General features: G+C 42.5%; 1 protein-coding gene across 1 annotated transcript in view; it reads right to left on the reverse strand.

The window, feature by feature from the left end:
* The window catches only part of FSHR (follicle stimulating hormone receptor), an 84,226-nt gene extending 64,835 nt beyond the window's left edge, over positions 1 to 19,391 (reverse strand). The window contains exon 1 of the mRNA XM_055816580.1: positions 19,194 to 19,391. Within this exon, the coding sequence (XP_055672555.1) occupies positions 19,194 to 19,345 (152 nt within the window). The 5' untranslated portion in view covers positions 19,346 to 19,391. The remainder of the gene's footprint in view (positions 1 to 19,193) is intronic.
* Positions 19,392 to 19,616: the final 225 nt, after the last annotated feature.

Genomic DNA, 19,616 nt, shown 5'->3' on the forward strand with positions numbered 1-19,616 from the left:
TCACCTTCAGTGTGCTTCTGGAACATAAGCCTTCTATAGAGCACTTAAAAAGGGTGACAGAACAGTGAAATAGAGATGGGAGAAACCTGACCTGCTCATGGCACAGCTGCAGGTTATGAAAGACCTCTAAGAAAGAGCTTAGTGGTTATGCCTGGGAAAATATAACCTTTGCAACATCTAACATCAGCAGATGAAACCTAGACATCTGTCCCCTTTCTACACACCTTTCCATCAGCTCTCTAAATGACTGTGATAAGCATCTGCTCACGTAAAATTGGATAAAATCTGACTGGAAGAAACAAGGATAGATGTAGCAGTCATCTGAGTGAGGGCAGGTCATGCATGGCACCCCACGGGGCTTGCATACCGTAGTTATAAGCAATCTGGGAGTCAGGAGCAAGGTGACAAACATGCACGATGATCAAGGTAGTAAGACAAGGGCTGGGTGAGAAGAATTGCAAAGCAGAAGGAGTTCAGTCTTCACGCAGCAAGTAGCCCAACGATGCAACTCCTTGCTACAGGACACTGCGGATGGTGGACGTTCAAGAAGAAATGGATAAATAAATACATGAAAGCAAAAGTGTGATGAGTGTTGACTATCAAGGTATCACTCCTCAAGACGGCCCTGAGCCAGGCAGAGCTGCAGAGGTACACAGCTGTCTGCTGGGATACACATCAGAGCAGCCAAGAACCTGCACTGCCGCCAGCCTGGGGCAGCTCTGCCAACACGGGGAGACATACCCAGGGCAGCACACGCAAACACCACCAATTCTGGCACTCTGAAACAGGCCATCTCTGCCTAGATTGAAGCACTGAAGTATTCTTTCATATTTACAGCCAGCGCAGGTTTTTGTACATTGCAGAAGTGTTGTGTCTTAGGTTAAAAAAAATTCAGGGATTAGTCCCATCCCTTTGCAAGAAGACCAAAGAGTAAGACTGAATTGTGGCAACATTTTCAGTGCTCTGCACTCAGACTCCTATTTCATTGCAGAGAATTGACTCTACAAGAAGTGGGTGTTGTTTGTTTTTTGGTTTTTTTTTTTTTTAAAAAAAAAAAAAGGCAAAAGAGCACTTCAACATTATTTAATAATAAAAATATTAAAAGAATGTTTCAGCTCTCCACAAATTCTTTTCCTTAGCCATTTTGATAATCTTTGTAAAATCAAGGGAAATGCACTGCCACTGCAAAATGTCCCTTTCCGCCCTCCCCACCCCTACTTTGGGAGATGCACTATAAAGCAGACTTGGGCTTATAGTACTCTAAATGCTTAAGGGTTTTGTTGCAGTTCTGAACCCTGTCATCTCAAAAACGGTACATGAGTGTTGGGAAAGGCAAAGAGGAGGGCAATAAGGCTGATCAAAGACATGATATGGCTTTCATAAGAGGAATAACCAGTTTGGGTAGGACTTTTTGGTGTGGAAAGCTTAAAGGGATGCTGGACATCTCCAAAATGTCTTGGACACGGTGGGCAAGGACTGATGCTTTATCAGCTCTTCCATTGCAAAAACTTAGAGGTGAGGCCTGCAGCAGCTAGACTCGGAGCAAGCAAGAGGACCAGGCGGTGCACATGAACTGTCAAAGCTCCTTCACGCAGCTTGCCTTGGTGCAAGAAGCTGATGTGGGCTCACGGGTAGAATGTACAAGTAATTTGAGGGGAGATAAATCAGGGTTACCAAACAAACAAGAATTTCAGGCAATCCCCTGGGCTGGAAATAGTGGGAGGCTGGAGGTGTATTGTGGCAATGCATCTTAAATGCTTGCCCTAATCTTACTCTACCTTTAGCAGTTTTTAAGAATCCCTGTTGTAGGCAAGAGACCTGTTCCGCCCTACCATAGCCATGGCTTATGTTGCAGGGGGAGGGCAGGCAAAGCAGGATCAGCCTTTCTACAGAGGAAAAACTGATGGTCATCTGCCTCTGCTGGGCTGTACGCTTGCCTGGGAGCAAGGCGGGGGGTTGTGAAAAGAGGATCCAGCATGCCCTTGTTGGTGCCGATGGGCCAAATTTGAGCTGTGACCACTCACAGGAGATCCTCTGTGGGCTATACAACCCCCCTGTGAAGCTCTGGGGCAAGACTGCATCACAAACAAGCTGAGGGGCTTTGCTTTCTTATGTTGGTTGCAGCAAGAATCTAATCAATACTCTACCTGTGGCTCTCAAGTCAAAACAAAGCTACCTTCCTCCTTCACTACACAAGGCATGTCTTACCTACCAAGGAATATTCAGTAATATTGACTCCATCTTTCAGTGTCCATATTGATCCTGAAGTGTAATGTTTTTAAAAGCAGACCAAGACTTCCAAGGCTATTACCCTGTTTTCTTCATGCGAATATCTAGCCTTATGTTTTGTCTGATTGATTCCAGCTGATAGTTATGGCATATTGCAGGAGAAATGACAGGCTTTAGACCGTGAGGATGACCAAGCAGACCTCATGATAAATTAGAAATAGACTATAAGGTTGTTTTTTTTTTTTACTGTGGAAAGAATGCGTTACAGCAGCAAACTCAGAGATGCAGTCCACACAACACGCAGTCCCTGTGCAAGCAGGACACCCAGAGAACTTTTAACCAGCTGAAGAATTGGTAAGTAGAAGATTTAAAGTGTGTTAAACTAAGGGAAAGAAGGCTACAACAGCATCACCAGCAAAATGCACTGACAGTAAATAAGTACCACTAAGTCACTAAATGCTGATCCTTGGCCAGAGACTCAAATCCAGCTCGGTGCTAAAAGGTGTCTGGATCCTTAAGGCTTTATTTTTTATCTGTTTTCAAAAGCAAGGGCTTTGTTTGATTTCTCAAAGTCTGAATAAAGGTATTTATTTTCAGAGAACTATCCCCCAGCCCTTAGAAAAACCTGTGCTTCCCAGGAAGCAGGGAAAGGATTTCCTCTGTTGGTCCTTAATTCAGGAACACAGTGAATCCCATTAACTCCAGGACAGCTGGATGAGGGCATTTAAGCAAACACTTGGATTTCTTTTCCAGCATAAAGATAGGGCTTTGATTTAAGACAATAGAGAACAATACACAGTGGGCTCCATCTGAGCAAAACCTGCATGAATATGAGCCAGGTAAACTTTCCTGGGCTCAATTCATATATCAGAAAAAGGAATCTAGACCTCCCTGCTCTCACTGGAGGTGTGAAATTAAATGTCTCTTTTCTCAGAGGGAAACAGGGAAAGAAAAAAACCAAAACCACCAACCAAATGAATCACAGAACAGAACTCTGCTTGAAAACAGTGAAAATAAATCAGCAGTGAATGGATTAGCTTCAGATCAGACTGCCCAGAGCAGCCTGATCTGGAACAGCAGAGCACTCGGGGCTTGTGTTTTTTAAATTAGTTTTAATAAATAGAATCAATAGCTCAAATTATTAAGAAGGACAAAAGCACAGATCAAATCGATCAAGGCTGTAGCTTATCGTTATAAGCCAAGGGGTGTCTTCTCGTGTCTGAACGAGATAAGGTGGCACAAGAATCCACTTGCAGCTTTTCAGTATCTCTCCCAGAACAGCTGTACATGGAGTTGGATACAGAGCCTGAAAATGCTCCTGGGTATCCAAACGCAAACACAGCCTCCCTTTCTTTTCCTGCCCCAGAAGGGAAAAAAATAAATTAATATTTAAATCAGGAAACGTATTCTTTGCCCTGAAGATGAATGTAGGAATTTACAGGGAGGACAGTACTATAAATGGACAAACAAGCACAAAGTATCCTGCATTATATATAGGATTTAATGCTCAAGTGAAGACATTCTTGGTCAAATCACTGGAAAAGTGTTTTTCCACATATTAGGTTAGGAAAGGGCATGGGACAGCATTCAGGAGTTCTCTCTACTCCAGAGAGTCATTCAAGGATTATCCGGTGGAGGGGAGTGAGGGGGATGTCATTAACTGCAGTCAGGTTTTTGGCAGTGGGAGGGGGCATTTGTACACAGGCACCTTATTTTCCTCTTTGTGGTTTGGGTTGGTTTTTTGGTTGTTTTTTTTTTTCTTTTTTTTTTTTATTCCCCCCCAAAGGGCACACAAAGGGCTTCACCTGGGCACACAGCTGCATTGGTGCTCACAGCAAGAGCTGGTCTCCAGATCCATCGTGACAACAGAAGGGTACAGCACACAGCCGTGCCTGCTACCCCACATGCCACCTACATGCCTCCTTACTTGGGGTGATAGGGGGATGATCCTACCTCAGATGAGCTTGTTTTGATTAATAGCTGCCTCTTCCCGCAAAAACAAAACCCAGAAAAAGCATATTGCAGCTCCAAATGTCTTTTCCAGTCTTAGTTGAGCCACAGATCACCAGCCCTGGGTCTGAATTAGAGGGCTTGTACTGTTCATCCCCAGGACATCACCACAAACTCCCCTTTCGTCCCAGGGGTTTTATCCCAAACACTCCAAGCACCAACTCTGGAGCACAAGTGCTGCAGAGGAAACTAAAACACTTAAAAAAAAAAATAAAAATTCCCCTCCTCCAATAAAACTTTCTTGTCAAAATTAAGCCAAGTACAAACTACGAGCCCTGAATTTATTTCATCAAACACTGTACAACTGTAGAAGTTTTTGGCACCCCACATGGCACGCTAGAGGTGTGAGAACAACGCACGACACTGATGACCTCTGCTAACTCTGATCCATCCGCAGGTAGAAAAACTGGCATCAGTTACATGGGCTTTGTGCCCTCGTATAACACATAACAATCTTTTTCATTGTTGTGGCTGAGTTATAGATAAACAGCAAAAGGGGAATAATAATCTTATAATAATAGAATATATGACAGATATACTACTGAAAGTCATTCACCTGCTCCAGTGATGAGCATGGTTCAAAGACTATCAGGAATAGCCTTCCATCTTGCTAATAAATATTCAGACACTTTTTAATCTTCAAGGACACACTATCGAACATCTGACAAAATTCAGCGTAGATCCATAAGTGGGTTTTAGTACATTTCAATCAGAAGTAGATTTCATAATCTTTTGTAGCAAACAGCGCCTTTGCCAGAAGATGTAGAACTTTCCTGGCCGAAGTACTCGGTGGTTAACTGCAAGTCGACCAAATAAACAAACTACCAATTATGATTCAAGTATAGCGTGAGTTATTTTCTATTCAGTGAGGAAGAATTGATTTTCCCAGCAGTGTCACTTTACACTATAATGATTATTGCACGTAAGACAACTTAAGAAAATGATGGAGAAACAAATTAGGTGGGCTGCAGATCATTGGCTTATCTTGACTGCTCACCTTGAAGAGAGACTTGGAGAAACATAATATACAGTACTGGATGTCAGCGTGCTTGAAACCTCCGCTCGCCTTCCACCTCCTTGATATTTCATATTAAAATTTCAAAATAGAAATAAACATTTCCAGCAGGGATAAAGCATGAAGCAGCACATCTTGCCAGGCTAAGGACATTTGCTTAATTAAAAACAATGATAACTTGCTGTGACAGAAGATAATTAGAGAGGTATAAATTGTATAAGAACTTGACTTTGTCTAATGCTCCCATTTTATACACACATCTATTCATGACTCATATGAGAAAAACATTGCCGTGGCTCCTTGGCTTCTGTTAGTTAACACTTCAGCACTGATGACCAAGTGCTAAAGCAATGCAGTGAAAGACGGGGGCCAATATTATGGCAAAATCTAATGGGAATCAATAGGAATTCTTCCACTGATTTTTCAACATGTGTTGGATAGACCTTTCATTGCATGCATAAGCCTGCACAATGGGAACAGAGGTTAAGCAATCAGTGACGCACTGATAATCTTTTTGCGTAGAGATGGAATCGTCCCGATCAAAGCTTGTAATAAAGTAGTGAACCGGCCTCACATTCTTCTCTAGCGACATCCACAATCAGCCAATGTACTGTACATTGAGTGCTTCACATCTTATCTAGCTGATAGAATTTGCTGCAAGAGGCTTGGTTAACCATGTTTGGTTTTGCTATAAGGCCAGCAAAAGTGACAGTCAGCGTCACCACCAAACCTGAAATGTCATTGCAAAGTTTCACACATACCCTTCCAGAATCATTCTTTTCCCTCAGATTCATTTCAAAGGTCTGCATCACTACTGTACATCACTCTAATTGCAGCTTCTTTGCAGCAGCTCCTATTTTTTTGCTCTGTTTTTACATGGCAAAAGGTCTCTTAAGTTTTAAGGGTGAGTTGGCCTTGCAAAAAATGAGAGAATACATGAATTTTGTAGTCGATTACTTTGTCGAGAAAATATGCCACTAATTTATACCGCTTGACCTGTTGGGTTTGATGTAGTGCTTGTTATTTCAGCCCTTTTGATTATTTCCTCTCGCTAGCCAACCACATTTTTTTTTTTCTTTAATGTAACATCCATATCTATTCCTGCAAATAGATTGTTCAAAGACTAGGCATGATAGCGGTCATTCTCGCTCACTTTCGCAGATTAAGGCATGCTTTTGGCAATGAGAAAATGAACATTTGCTCTGAGTTTTACAGTAGTAAAGGATGTTTACTTCCTAGGGCTTTGTTTATAAGTCTGCAGCGTTTAAAAGGATATTTTATGCTGCTTTTGGCAAAAGTTGCAGTTTGTATAAGTGTTACCGTTACTATTATTCACCACAATAGTATTTAGTACCCATATAATGACTTACAGAAGAGGAAATAGCATGCAATGAAAGTATAGAAGCCACAAACAACATATTGTCTGCCTTTGTGTATGCTTTTTCATTTTCCTACCTCCTTCACCCAAGGGTAATCCTATGAAACAGGCAGATGTTTCAGCTGATTATCCCTTTATCTGGCAGAATAGCCTCTGACACAGTGAGCATTGCTATTTCAGCATCGAGAGAGCAGGGAATGGTTACCGATTGGTTTGACACTGTTTTTTTCCAGAAAGTATTTTCCATCATCACCTCTTCAATAAGATCAACAGAAGGGAAGAACATTCAGATGACCATACCAGCCAAGAATAACTTAGAAGCTTGCCGTTAGGTAGGCTAGCAAAGGAAGAATCATCACTGGGTTCTGTTAGAGCAGCTGCTGACATACAGATTCTGATGCCGGAAAGTGACTTTCCAACTGGGGGAACTCCTATACTTGATGGTGTAGGTGAAATTTAGACCTCTGTATAGTCTAGGGGCACCTTTTTCCTTCTTTGGAATGTTTTAAGGAAAGCAGTTGACATCATATTGAAGATTAAGGCTTCTGGGACTTGTGGGCTTCTAGGATCGAGAGTCAACCCATGTCAGTTGAGTTCAGACTAACAAAACCCTGAGTGTTTCTACGCAACATAGGCTGAAGCCCAAAACTGTTCATAAAAGGAAGATACTAGCATAAAGTGCTTTATAGAAATGTATAAATTCCTTTGTGTGATGAACATCATAAAGATGTACTGTAGCTGGCAAGTCAGGCGCTGCTAATAAAAATAGCAGCCTGCCACCCCTCCAAAGCAGAGGTTAACAAGCTTTCTGAGGAATGCAGAAAATCTTCAAGGAGAAGCAAGCAGGAGCTTCTGAAGCACCCCCTGCCTCATTCGCTATTTTAGCTGATAACCACTGCTACGTGCACGCAGCCTGGAGGACGCTGAACAGATGAATCTACACCTAGAACCAAGGCCACCTCTTGGCAGCCTGACATGGAAGAGGAAAAAAAAAAAAATAATAATGAAGCCTTTCAAAGCCTTGAACAAAGAGCCAGTCTCTCTGTTTTCTAGTGCCACTGGAGAATTTCTTTCAGGCAACATTCACGCCTCCAATTGACAAAAAAAATTTGCAAAACCAGGGCTGTAGACCAGCACCAGCTATGAAAGTACAAGGCTGTCTGCACCAGACCAGGGCACCCTCAAGGGCAAGCACTCCTCCACGGGCGCCTTGTGGAGACTCACACCTCCATGTCCAGCCTGTACAGCGCTCCTGTGAAACCCTGGATGGACCTGCTCCAACTTCTAGGGTAAAGTGCTCAAAAACCAACACGATTCTGGGGGTGCGTGCCCCTGCAGTACACTCAGCTGCACTGGTATAACACGGTGACATGTACAGAAACGAGGGAAACAAAGTAATACTGTTTGCTACACAAATACCGTATATAAACAAATAATCCTGTAGATGCATCACTCGTATTTATGAAAGGCTTTAGTGAAGGAGACATATACAGATAGTATAAAATCAGAAAAAGGTGAAAACTTTGCAAGCAGTGCTCCCTAGGCAGCCCTCCTGACCACAGCAGAGCACACAGCTGGCCATAATTGAAGTGCCCACCAGAATCTCCACCTCAGCTGTCTTTAAATTACTGACTGTAACACTCCTGTGAGATGCTGCTCTTCTAATGCAGTGAAACTGCCACAAGAAAAGGGCAAAAATGAAGAAACTGGAAAAGGCGATGATGCAGAGGCACTATGTAAGTAAAAATATATTTGGGGGGAAAAAATCCCTGAAACTGTATGCATCACTTGAACACTAAAAACTAATATAGCTATGGCTTTGTACTGCCTTATACAAAGGATTTGAGAAATAGTTATTAGAAAGGAATATGAATGTGCAAAAGGTAATATTATTTTTGGTTTTTTTGAACAAAGATATCTATCCCCATAGAAGTACAGTCTGGTGAATATGGCCCTGAAGGAAAGGGCTATAGCCCAGCTAAACCACGGGTTTGTTACGTTGTACTCCTGGGAAATGCCTTGTCCTTTACAACCTATAACTCTGCTGTTTCTATAACAGATAAAATTATGTTTATACACTTACTAGGAATATTGGGAAGTCTGTTGGTATTTATAGAAAACTTTGCAAGTCCTAAGAAAATCTCATCATTTCCATATGGCCCATTAAAACAATTAAGATCTCCCCTAATAATTTTAAATAAATTTAAAAAGTTGGTTACCTATTTCATTTGTGCTTTCAACACCCGTTTTATTTTTCCCTAGAGTGGTTTCCCATCCACTGCAGCAGCACCGAGTCCTGAACCTGCAGATCCGTACAGATGGGCAGTTTCACACCTGTGATCTGTCCCACTGGAAAGCAGCGGAGCTGCTCGGGCAAGCAATTAGGATGTGTGAGAATGCCGGTGGAATCCAGCCCTAGATCTTCTTGTAGGGTTTTCCCTCACAGGGGCCACTAAAGCCGATTTCAAAGGACTGAAGAATGAGGTCTGGGCTTCATCTGCCATGGCAACAATATACTGCAGATAGGAAATTACAACCCCTGGGATTCGGATACAGTGAGTATTTCCCCAAACCAGTAATTCCACCTAGAGAGAGCTGTTCTGCCGGGGCATTTCTTGTTCTGTTGTCATTTTCTGACAGACTGCGCTTCTTTTACAACTCTCCACTTGAAAAAAGAAAAATAAAAAAAAGGAAAGAAAAGCAAAAATTTCTATAGCAGCTCTGTCGGCCAAAGAAAACTTTGGGGACAAGGCAGGGTTTTTTTAGCATCATCCCACTGTCCTCCCATAGCAGGGGGGCTTATAGCTCCTCTTATACCTTGCTTATTCAGAGATTTCTGTATGTCTATAAATATTCCTGCTGAGAGACTGGACTTAAAGGAAAGACACTTCAGAATTAATTGCTTCCCAGTTGTTAACAAGAAGGAAAAAATGGATTTGGCTGGTCTGTGCTCCTTTCTTGCAGCTGCAGAGAGACTGGAGATGCCGGAGAAGGCAGCAGAGCCAATGCTTCCACTGCTGGATACTGATCTGCGTTCTCACCTCGGTGAGCATCCATGACTCTCACAGACACGAGTGTTTCCCATTGAATAGGATGCCCTTTCACAAAGGTTCTCTCCTCAAAAGTGCTTATTGGGCTGATAAAGGCAGCAGTCTAATATATTTTATATCACGTGATGGGGCATGTGAAAAAAGGAATCAAAGCTTATCCTGAAGTTAGCACTGAAATCCAAACCTCTCGAAGCCAGGGGTAGGCAAGAACGTTACACAAGGATCATTTCTAAGCACAAGGCATAGCACAGACTGTAAAACCCTTCAAAGGCTTTCAGCAGGTGTGTACAGAAAACCATTATAATCCTTAGGCTGCCAATGCAACAATCCTTTTCAGGGAAGAAAACCACCCCCAAGTAACTCCGTATCACTTCTTCCCATCCCATGTTCCTGGTTTTGGGAAAAAAGCACAGGTAGACAGTCCCTCCTTCTGTTGCTGCTCTCTCCCACCTGAGCCTTGGCTATATTACCAGTTACAGCTATATATATGTGCTACTGTTTTCCGCTCTCATGTTCTTTGCCCAGAGTCAAACTGGTGGAGGAAGAGGTTAAACACCCAGACAGCCTGTGCACGTGCACACAGATGTGCACGCACCCTATACCCCAAAACCAGATCCCACCAAAGCAAAGAAGGGAAAGGGAGGGGAGGTTGCTTTATCAATATCCCACTGCATCCCACAGTTTTATGTTCAAGTCATAAATACAGGACGCCAGAAACTGTCCTCAGAAAACAAGCACCACTTTCTTTTCCAGTCTTCACAAAGTCAACCCAGCTCTTCATTGCACCCTACAATCTCAAATTAATAAATTATATAAATCAATCAATCAATCAATCTGCTGACCATCATTTGAAAGTATATTCCCTCCTTGCTTCACTCTCAAACAAAAGAATCAAACATTGAGAACTTGGAAGCTTTCCCCACTGCATGTTTATGAATGCAGTGTTTTTGGAAAACCACTGAAGACTCACAGTTTTCTTACAAATAAATATTTACAAATTAATTCTGATTAACTGACTGTATCTGGACAAGAATTCATATCAAAAAGTACATCTTTGTATCTGCTATGGGGAAATTTTATGTCAGTAGGACCATTACCAGAGCAACGCCCCATAGCTGTTCACAAAAGAGGATTTCCAGGCAAATATGCTAAAATGCTGACTAGTAACCGCATTCCAGAGTAGATAAGAGAGCAGGCAGATGTAAAAGCTTCAGCCTGCAGCTTACCCAGTGGGTATATGTTTAAAATTGAGGCTGCCCTGTCTATAGCAAGTTCTGAATATGCTACAGTCAAGGATACAGCATTGTTTAGCTAGTCCAGGCAGAGACAGAGGCTCAGAAAGCTTATAGAAAACAGAGACAGGTTCATTTGAGCTGGGTTGAAGGCTATTTTCATTTCACTCAGAAACATATCTCCCTCTGCATATTATAGCAGTCTATAAATTATCCTCTAGCTAACCAGGAGCAAATGCATCTCAGTGGCTTGATAAGGTACTGGGAGATAAGAAGCATCCATACCTTCCAGGCTGAGGTCCTGAAATACCTAAGCATATTAGGAGGAAAATATTAAGCAAAAGCAAACAAATCATAATCTTTCCTGATCCTAGACCCCGCAAAAATCAAGGAAGCTGCACCTGAGTAAAGACAGAAATTGGGCTCCTTATTACAGTGTACGCAAGACAATTAGAAAAAAATAATTTTCTATACTCTGATATGAAATCCAGGCTTGACTCTGACCTATAATTTGAAATAAGCTTCATTTAATGACTTAAATTTCATTGCTAGTAAGAGTGGTCCAATCAAACTACAGGCAGAGTGTGAAATAATTTACAGGTTTTGTCTGAAAAGGTCAAGATCTTAAACAAAGAAAAGTGCCTTTGCCTATTAAAGTGCTTGCCCCTTGCTGTGTAAAACTAATAGACTTCTATGAAAAATAATGCCTCTTTTGTGCCCAAAGTATCTTGTTTACCAACACTCACACATTAATTACCAATCAGTGGCTGCCAAAATGGACAACACGCAGCTGATAGAGGTCCTCATCACCAGACACTGAAAATGAACTTAGTTCTTTCCACTGAAGTTAATGAAGCTATGACAATTTAAATTAGCTGTGAACCTGCCCCAATTATCTTTTAGCTTGCCTGCACAAGGACACTCGGGAAAGTTAAGCAGAACTAACTAAAATGCCATCAGGTTAGAAGAGAGTGAGGCACATTGACCTTTGCATGGATTTCTTTCGCTCCTCAGGTGTCTAACAGGTTTGTTTATTTGTCTCTGGTCAATAATTCGGTTTGGCTCTGCAGGCGCCCCTCCTGCACGCACACCGGCGGCAGCTCACGCGCCACCCCCTTTGGGATGCACAGTCGCTTGGCACCTCTCTGCTGCGTGACTGTTCTCTGTTCTGGTGGCACTGCCTGTCCACCCTCCCACCCTCGTTAAGCTCTCTACATACCCTGTATTCTCTGTGACACCCAAGCCTGACGAGACCCCCCTTGGCACCTCAAAGAAACCCCTGAGCTGCACAGCGGACTTTCTCCTGCTGGCTTATCGGGTGATATCACGTGCATTTTGTGCGTGATACTCTTCCAGAGGAATTCAATGTGGAGATTTGAGAGACACCTTCCATTGGAGATCTCTTCGTGACACCTCAGAAACACTGATAGGAAGATCAAGCATTTGAGAAGCCTTTTATATATATATATATATATTTTTTTTTTTTTTAAAGAGGCATAGCCTGGGTTTTGAGGCAGAAAAGCTTTATTCTTCAGCTCTGCAATGCAGATATGCCTTTGCTAAGGGCCAGATTCAGAAAATGATTAACTCAAATTCCCAAGCTATCATTCATAAATCTGAGTGAGATGCTCAGCATCTCCACAGACAAATGCAGATACAGGGATAACAGATGAGTTGTCCCAGCTTGGTGGTGGCTCTTACAGTAGAGCAGCTCGTACCCTGCTGGGTCAGGGCAGGAGGGGCACCCCCCACACCTTTCTGCATCCCCGTCTGTATAAATACCCTGATCTCCCTATGTAAGGGATTGGGTGGCAACTCAGCGGAGACAGAAACACACAAGCACTTTAATGTCTTTCAAATTCATAAAAGCACCCTTCAAAACTTTTCACTAGAGCTCTGACTATGCTCTGCTTTCCCAGCTAGTGATGGTCACCTTTGGCTAACAGTAAGATTCCCTGTGCCAAAGTGTCTTGGCTTCCCTGGTGGGATGAAGGATGAAGTTAATACATTCTAACATTAGAAAAGAGAAGGCAACAAAATCTAAAATACAGCATTTTAATTCTGTGCACTAAAAACTGATGAGTTGTGAGAAGCTGTAGTAAGGGGAGTAAAGGAAGCTAGGAAATCATCTGTAATGTTGAAGAGTTTAGCGTGGCATCCCATTCGGAGCAAAGGAAATTAACTGCTGCCTGACACCAGTGAATCTGTTTTGTGATTCACATTCTTGTTGGAGAAGTAAAAGATAGACCTCCGTCCTACTTTGCAATGCCCCCTAGGGTTATCAGCTTCTTCATTTTAACCACATATTAGTTTAAAACTACTTATTTCTGATCTTACAGGGGCTTCTGTCTCTTGCTGTGCCTCTGTGCTAAACCTGGGTATTTACCAGCTCACATCTCATGAATAACATTACTGTCAAACTCACCTAGGTTATAATTACGTGAAACAAGATTTGAATGGGGAGCCACCAAAGATGAAGATACCATATTCAAGACAAGAATATGTAACACCTACAAATGACTAGCTTAATCTTCCAAACACTTGAGAAAAACATTGATGATAAACTCATTCAATAGGCATGCTTTGATTCCTATTGCTGATATATATAAACTGAAGCAGAATACACTTAAAATGTCTAACACAGACTTCATTTCAGGACACAGAGCTGATCAGCCCCAGGAATGATTTTGCCTGGTATCAGACATGTGGGGACGGCATATGGGCCCTCTGGTTTTTGCCTGTGTGTGAGACAGAGGCTGCTGGAAGAGCCAGAACTTGTCCATCGGTGGAATCTCTCTGTAGCTGACCCCAGAAAAGGGCATCAGCTGGCAGAGACCTCAGGATAGACCTCCTAATGCTTCAGGCAAACAACATCAAGTCTTGGCTTTCACTCTGTTTCCCTGCAAAAAGCGTAGTGATTTAACAAGTCGCAGACTTGCCATTAAATTTTAAGTGGATGTGCTTTCATTTCAAGGAGACCTCAGATACACATGCACACATCTATACATCTTCAGGCTCGATCACACATCTTGCACAGGTGCATCAAGCTGCAGTCATTCTAAGTAAGGTGAAAGTCGTGTATGTGTTTACTGCCACAGCACCATGAGTAAGCCAGCAGAGTACAACACTGCAAAGCAACTCCTGTTGTGTGCAGCATACCTCCTCTTATTGCAAAGCTCCTGAAGCCCTGGAAACTGGATGTTTCTACAGAGATATATGCTTGGTAGTTTATACCAGCTGAGGCTCTGTCCTGCAAAGTTTATTATCCTTTATTGCCACTTCCTTCCTTTTCTTTCTTCTCTCTTGTGCTCTGCCTATTTCTTTTTATCCTCCCAATGAAAATGTCAAATACAGAATCCAGGACAAGCATTGGACCACACCACCGATATATATATATATATATATAGCCAGTGATCGTACTGCAGCCTCTATAGCTTTTTGCTTCAAAGTACCAGCTGATCATAAATTCAGGAAGAGAAGAAATTAGCACTAACTGCAGATTTTCTTCTACCCTAACAGAAGCAAAGCTGTTTTAAATAATAAAAAACCCAAACAAACACAAAAACTTTAGATGGCAAGTAAGATGTTCTCAATATGCTCTGCTGCACAAATATTCCCATCCCCTTCTGCTAATACGTGGGTTTATTGATTAACTGTATGATTAACCAGCATAACACAGGGACGTGAAAGCTTCATGGGTCTTCATTTCATTAGCTTGCTTTATCCTCTCTACACACTGTCTGTCTTAGATTAAGCTCAGTCCACCAGTACAAACACCTGTGCATGAACTGTAATTGTTTGCAGGTTTCAATGTAATTTCAACTTTAAGTGTGAAAGCATAAAAAAAATTTCCTAATTGCAGCTGTCAGTAACAGCATTGTAGCTACTGTTCACGTAATTTTCAGCTTGTTGCAGGGAAGCACATCTGACTCAGTACAGAACAAAGAACTTGCTATTTCAAGGCAGCCAGTGTTTTAGTGGTCAGACATCTACTCAGCCTTGACTTGATAGTCTAAAATAAATATCCTTGTACAAAAACACCTATGCAGAGAGCAAGTAAAAAACCCCACTGTTTTTCATTTGCAGATGCTTAGGAGGAAATGCTTTATATAACACACCTCTAAATGGCTCTGACAACGGCGACACTGGCTAGCGAAGCCAGAGAATGGTTTTTAAAATACAAAACACCACATGATTAAGCCTGGGCCTCATTTATTTTACCTGCAGTCTCCTCTTAGCGCTTTGACAGATGGGTGCCAAATGATGGACTGTCTCTGTTGTCAATTATTTGTCACCTCAGTTATTCCTTTCTAAAACTGGCTCCACTCTCCCATTGAAGCCTCTGGAACACTAACACATTAGACAACTCCTTTTAATTAGTTGAGTCACACCCCCAAGTTTGCAAGCTTTCTTTGAGGAGCTTCTATTTCCAAGAGATGTTTCTTATATTGCCTCCCTAGTGTAAAAACAGGCAGAAGGAACCGACTGGTCAACATCTACATGCTACTGTTGGCTGCTGCACTTCCATGGCGGCTAAGGAGGGCTAAACATCAAGGGAGCAAAGTTCAGGAGCAGGAGGAAATCAGGAAAGTAACTGAGTTGGAGGCAGTTTGCCTTTATAATGAATACAACATGACCAAATTTGATTTCCTGATACCTTTTTATCACCAGCATTAGTTTCAGGATGCAGGTAAAATGCTGGTATTAACACTCGTCTCACAACACTCTGCAGGACTGCAAGCAGAATTGGACCAAGCAGCCTTTTTGACCTCCCTTCTTAAATTGCCTTCTACTGTTGCTTTACTTTGTTGAATCAGATATATCGCCTATTGCCCAGGTGGTTGCAGCTAGCTGCTGGGGCAGGGCTCCCTATTTCCCTGGGATACTGCAAGAGCAATTTCAAGCACTGCTGAGATGAGAAAGCCAAAAGCAAGGAAGGGTGTTGTAACACAATGAGTAAGCTTTTCCCAGAATTTGGAGTTGTATTCTCAGCTGATATTCATATGTTTCTGCTTAAAGCAGTTTGCTAAATCTTAGGAAGGATCTCTTCCATTCTGAGAACAAGTTATTTTGGTTTGCGTTACTTTTTCAAATCAAGACACCTCTAATGCCTAAATGAAATCTTAGTACTGAGGATGGATTACAAAGCTTGACACTGGGTTTTAAAACTGCTTTAAATCTTCAAGGTGTAAACTGCCCTAGCTGACTGCTGAGTTGCTCCCCACCTCTCTCTGCGAGGCTATTAATAGCACTTTGGCACAGATGAACCTCCATCTCCCACCTGAACTTTCAGCCTCTGGTTTCTCATGTATTACTTCCAGAGAGCTGTAAGTCAGGGCCACCTACATTTCTCACAGGCATTTTGGTAGCTATAAAAAAAATGCCCAAAATTCTTTTGTCCAACTCCTCTTCCAGGCAAAGATTTCAAAGCAAAACAGCTAATGACCACAGTCTCCCCTGCAAACGCTCGGAGCATGCCACCTGCACAGCGCTTGCAAATCTGCAAGTGGCGACAAACAGACCAAGCTGTAACCACCCTCTCCTGAGATTTTGGCCTGTAAGTGAAAAAGTAGAGGTGGTAGCAAGAACAGTAATGAAAATCCGTGGTTTCTTATCCCTGCTCTGCTCCCATGTGATAAACGCAATCTGAAATCCCTCACCTGAGAGGCTGCCAGTCCTCCCCTTTGCAACACCCTTGCTGAAGCAGATGCTAATCCAACCAGGAGTAAAACCCTAGCTCTTGTACCATGCTGCAGAGCTCATGTTTGCTGCAGAGCGTAAGCTCTTACTTTTGAGAAAGCAAGCACAAAGAAACCCATCACAGCAGCAGTGGTCAACCCTCAAAAAAAAATATTAAAAAATCAAAAATTTATTAAATAATCCATGGCAAAAAGCGAGATAATGGATGTTAAGGGCTATTTTTTACCTTTATCCTGAGTCTTCCTACCAAGTAACGGAGCTGGCTGCCACATGCCACTGTCCTGACTTAAGAAACAGCTGTAGTGGAACAGAAACACACAGCAACAGGGGAAGTGCTTGAGGCTTATCAGGCTCCTGTTATCTCTCCAAAGCTTTCACTGGCACATTATTCAACAGCTAAAAGGCACTAGGAAAAGACTCTAGGATAGCTTAGTAAAGCTATCAAGACCACATAAGAGAAGGTGAAGAGCTCTAAATGTACTAAAGAATGCCCCCTCCTTTACATCAAATGAAAATAGACTGCACCCCGCACTCCCAGGATGACCTCTTAAGTGAAAAAAGTACCTTGCAGGAGCTGTACCTGGCAAAAAGAAGTCTCTGCTTGTGTCCTGTGCAGGGTCCTTGGACACCATGGCCATCTACCCTCAAGTTGCTACACTGATTTAAAAACCCTTTCAACTCATTGAGGCTTTTTGAAGAAACACAAAACAAGCTTTTTCTGTTACCGAGTCCATTTGCAACAGCACCTGGAGCAGTAAAGTCTGGTTTAGTCACCCGAATCACCCCACCGGGCACTCAGTGGAGAGATGCATAGGAAGGCACCTTTCCAGAGTTCACCTTTGACCCTGAAGGAAAAAATCTAAGGTTTATCTGCCACTTAATAGCTCTTCACCTAACGTAACATGGCTTAGTAACACCGACATTTGATACTTTCAGAGCAACCCTACATCCTTTCCATGGGCAAAGTTTTAAGCCATGCTGAAATCAGTCCTAGGGCCATACTGATTGAATGGGACCAGAATTACCTCCTGAGGAACAAAAAGTTGGTGTAAGCAAGAAGACAGTCAAGTCAAGAGATTCTAACTCCAAGGTTTGTGCAACACTGCCAGGAGAAAGGATTCTTTCGCCGTTTTCGGTTGCAGTAACGTTGCAGGCTGCCTGTTCCAGAGAGTACGCACTTGTGCTGAGGAACCCACAAATTAGCATCCTCAACAAACCCTTGAAAAGTTAACAAGGATCAGCTGTGAACAAATCCCATTTGACTAACAGGTGCTTTTTGGCAATATAAAACTACTTCTTTGCAGAAATAATTGTAAAATGTTCTTGCTTAATCCCTAGAAGGCAGACCTTAACTGTGTAATCTAAAGAAACAATCAAAGCAAAATTAAACAAAATTAACAGTATATGCCTGGAGCACAGTTCACTCAGAATTTAGATGACCTAAATCACAGATGGATTATTTTTCCCTCTAGTTGTGAGAATGATTTAAACTTTTACTGACCTTCTGTGGTTAATTCAGACATTTTTCTCAAGTTTTCACTGCAGTCTACTTATTCAGTGAGCATAACAACTCCTCCTCCTGAACAAAACAAAACTTCTGCCCTAAGAAAACTGTGGGATAGTCACCATGGATATATTGTGGTGTGTAAAGTCAGGGTAAGGGTATATTTTTCTAACTAGTGACATTTTATTCTTTATCGTAACCTCCCTCCAAACTTGCCGCTGTATACTAATGAAAGGGTTTATACAGGACTACTCCTAGTTATGAACTAAAGCAGAAACATGTCAGACAGTCATGGGTGCAGGCAAGAGGTGATATAATTTGCTTTAAAAAAAAAATAAAAAATAAACAATCTCTTGCACAGTTACATAGTTACCATTGCATAAGCTCGTTTGCTTGCCCATGCTACTAACACAGAAAACAGCTGTCATACAGTATTGCTCACGTTACTTTATGGAAAACAAAGAGAAGTTTTAAGACAGATAAAACCCTTCCTCGAGTAATGCAATACGATTTCTTTACGTGGTTCACTCTCTCCAACAGCAGCCGTTCTGCTCCTCTGATAGAGGAGGCTCGCTCCCTGAATGTTTATCAGAGCCCTTTCCGTAATGCCTTTGTGATTTCCAAAAGAAAACATTAAGTTGCTTCTTGGCAAACAAGTGCAAAGCTTTGGAAAGTACAAACACAAACGCTCCTCATCAAGTTGTTTGGGGCAGACAAGTTGCGCTACGCGTTTCGGCAACGCTAAAGCAAGCTGTAAAGGAAGCTTAGACTTTATGCTTCAAATTACAGTCACAGCACCAAGGAAGCTTGTTTAAAATTTAGTCTGCGCTTTGCATTATAACATACCATATCTTTTCTTAACAGAGATCTTAAAATGAGTGTGATCACAGTAACGGCGAGGAGCTCCAAGATGTAATTAAGCGAGCGTCGGAGGAGGGGTTGTGCTTTCCAAACAGCTGGAGTAAGTCTCCCGAGTGACTCCCTACGAACCCGACCCTTGGCTTGCCAAGCAGCAGCTTGTTTTGAGAGCCAGCAGCAAGGCTGCTGATGACAACCGTTCCCTCTTCCTACTTACAGCTCGGTGGTGTTGGCAGGGATGTCCTGGGGAACCTGGACCACCTTGCTTTCCTGACAAACGAAGACCCTGCCCACGCAGCAGCAGGCGCGGTGCTGACATCCTGAGCAGCCCACCAGGAAAACCAGCAGACAGGCGAGGACCAGAGACATCTCTGCCTTCACATCTGTGCCTGTCTCCTTCACCTCAAAGGGAGGAGTGCAGAGATCTCCCAGCCCAACTCCCTGAATGGAAGATCCGCCCCAAAAGCTGGGATGAACCACGTGGCTCTTGGGGGATAACTTCTCAGGAAGTTTCGGGTCATAGCCCCATATCCTGTGTGGCCTTAGGGCAGGGATGGATTTGCCATGACAAAAGTGTTCTGTATTTAAAGTGGCTTTGAAGTCACGGCCCCCAGCTGGACTAACCAGGGTGCTTTTGGCC

This window comes from Falco peregrinus, chromosome 11 (assembly GCF_023634155.1).
Source record: "Falco peregrinus isolate bFalPer1 chromosome 11, bFalPer1.pri, whole genome shotgun sequence".
Taxonomy (NCBI): domain Eukaryota; kingdom Metazoa; phylum Chordata; class Aves; order Falconiformes; family Falconidae; genus Falco; species Falco peregrinus.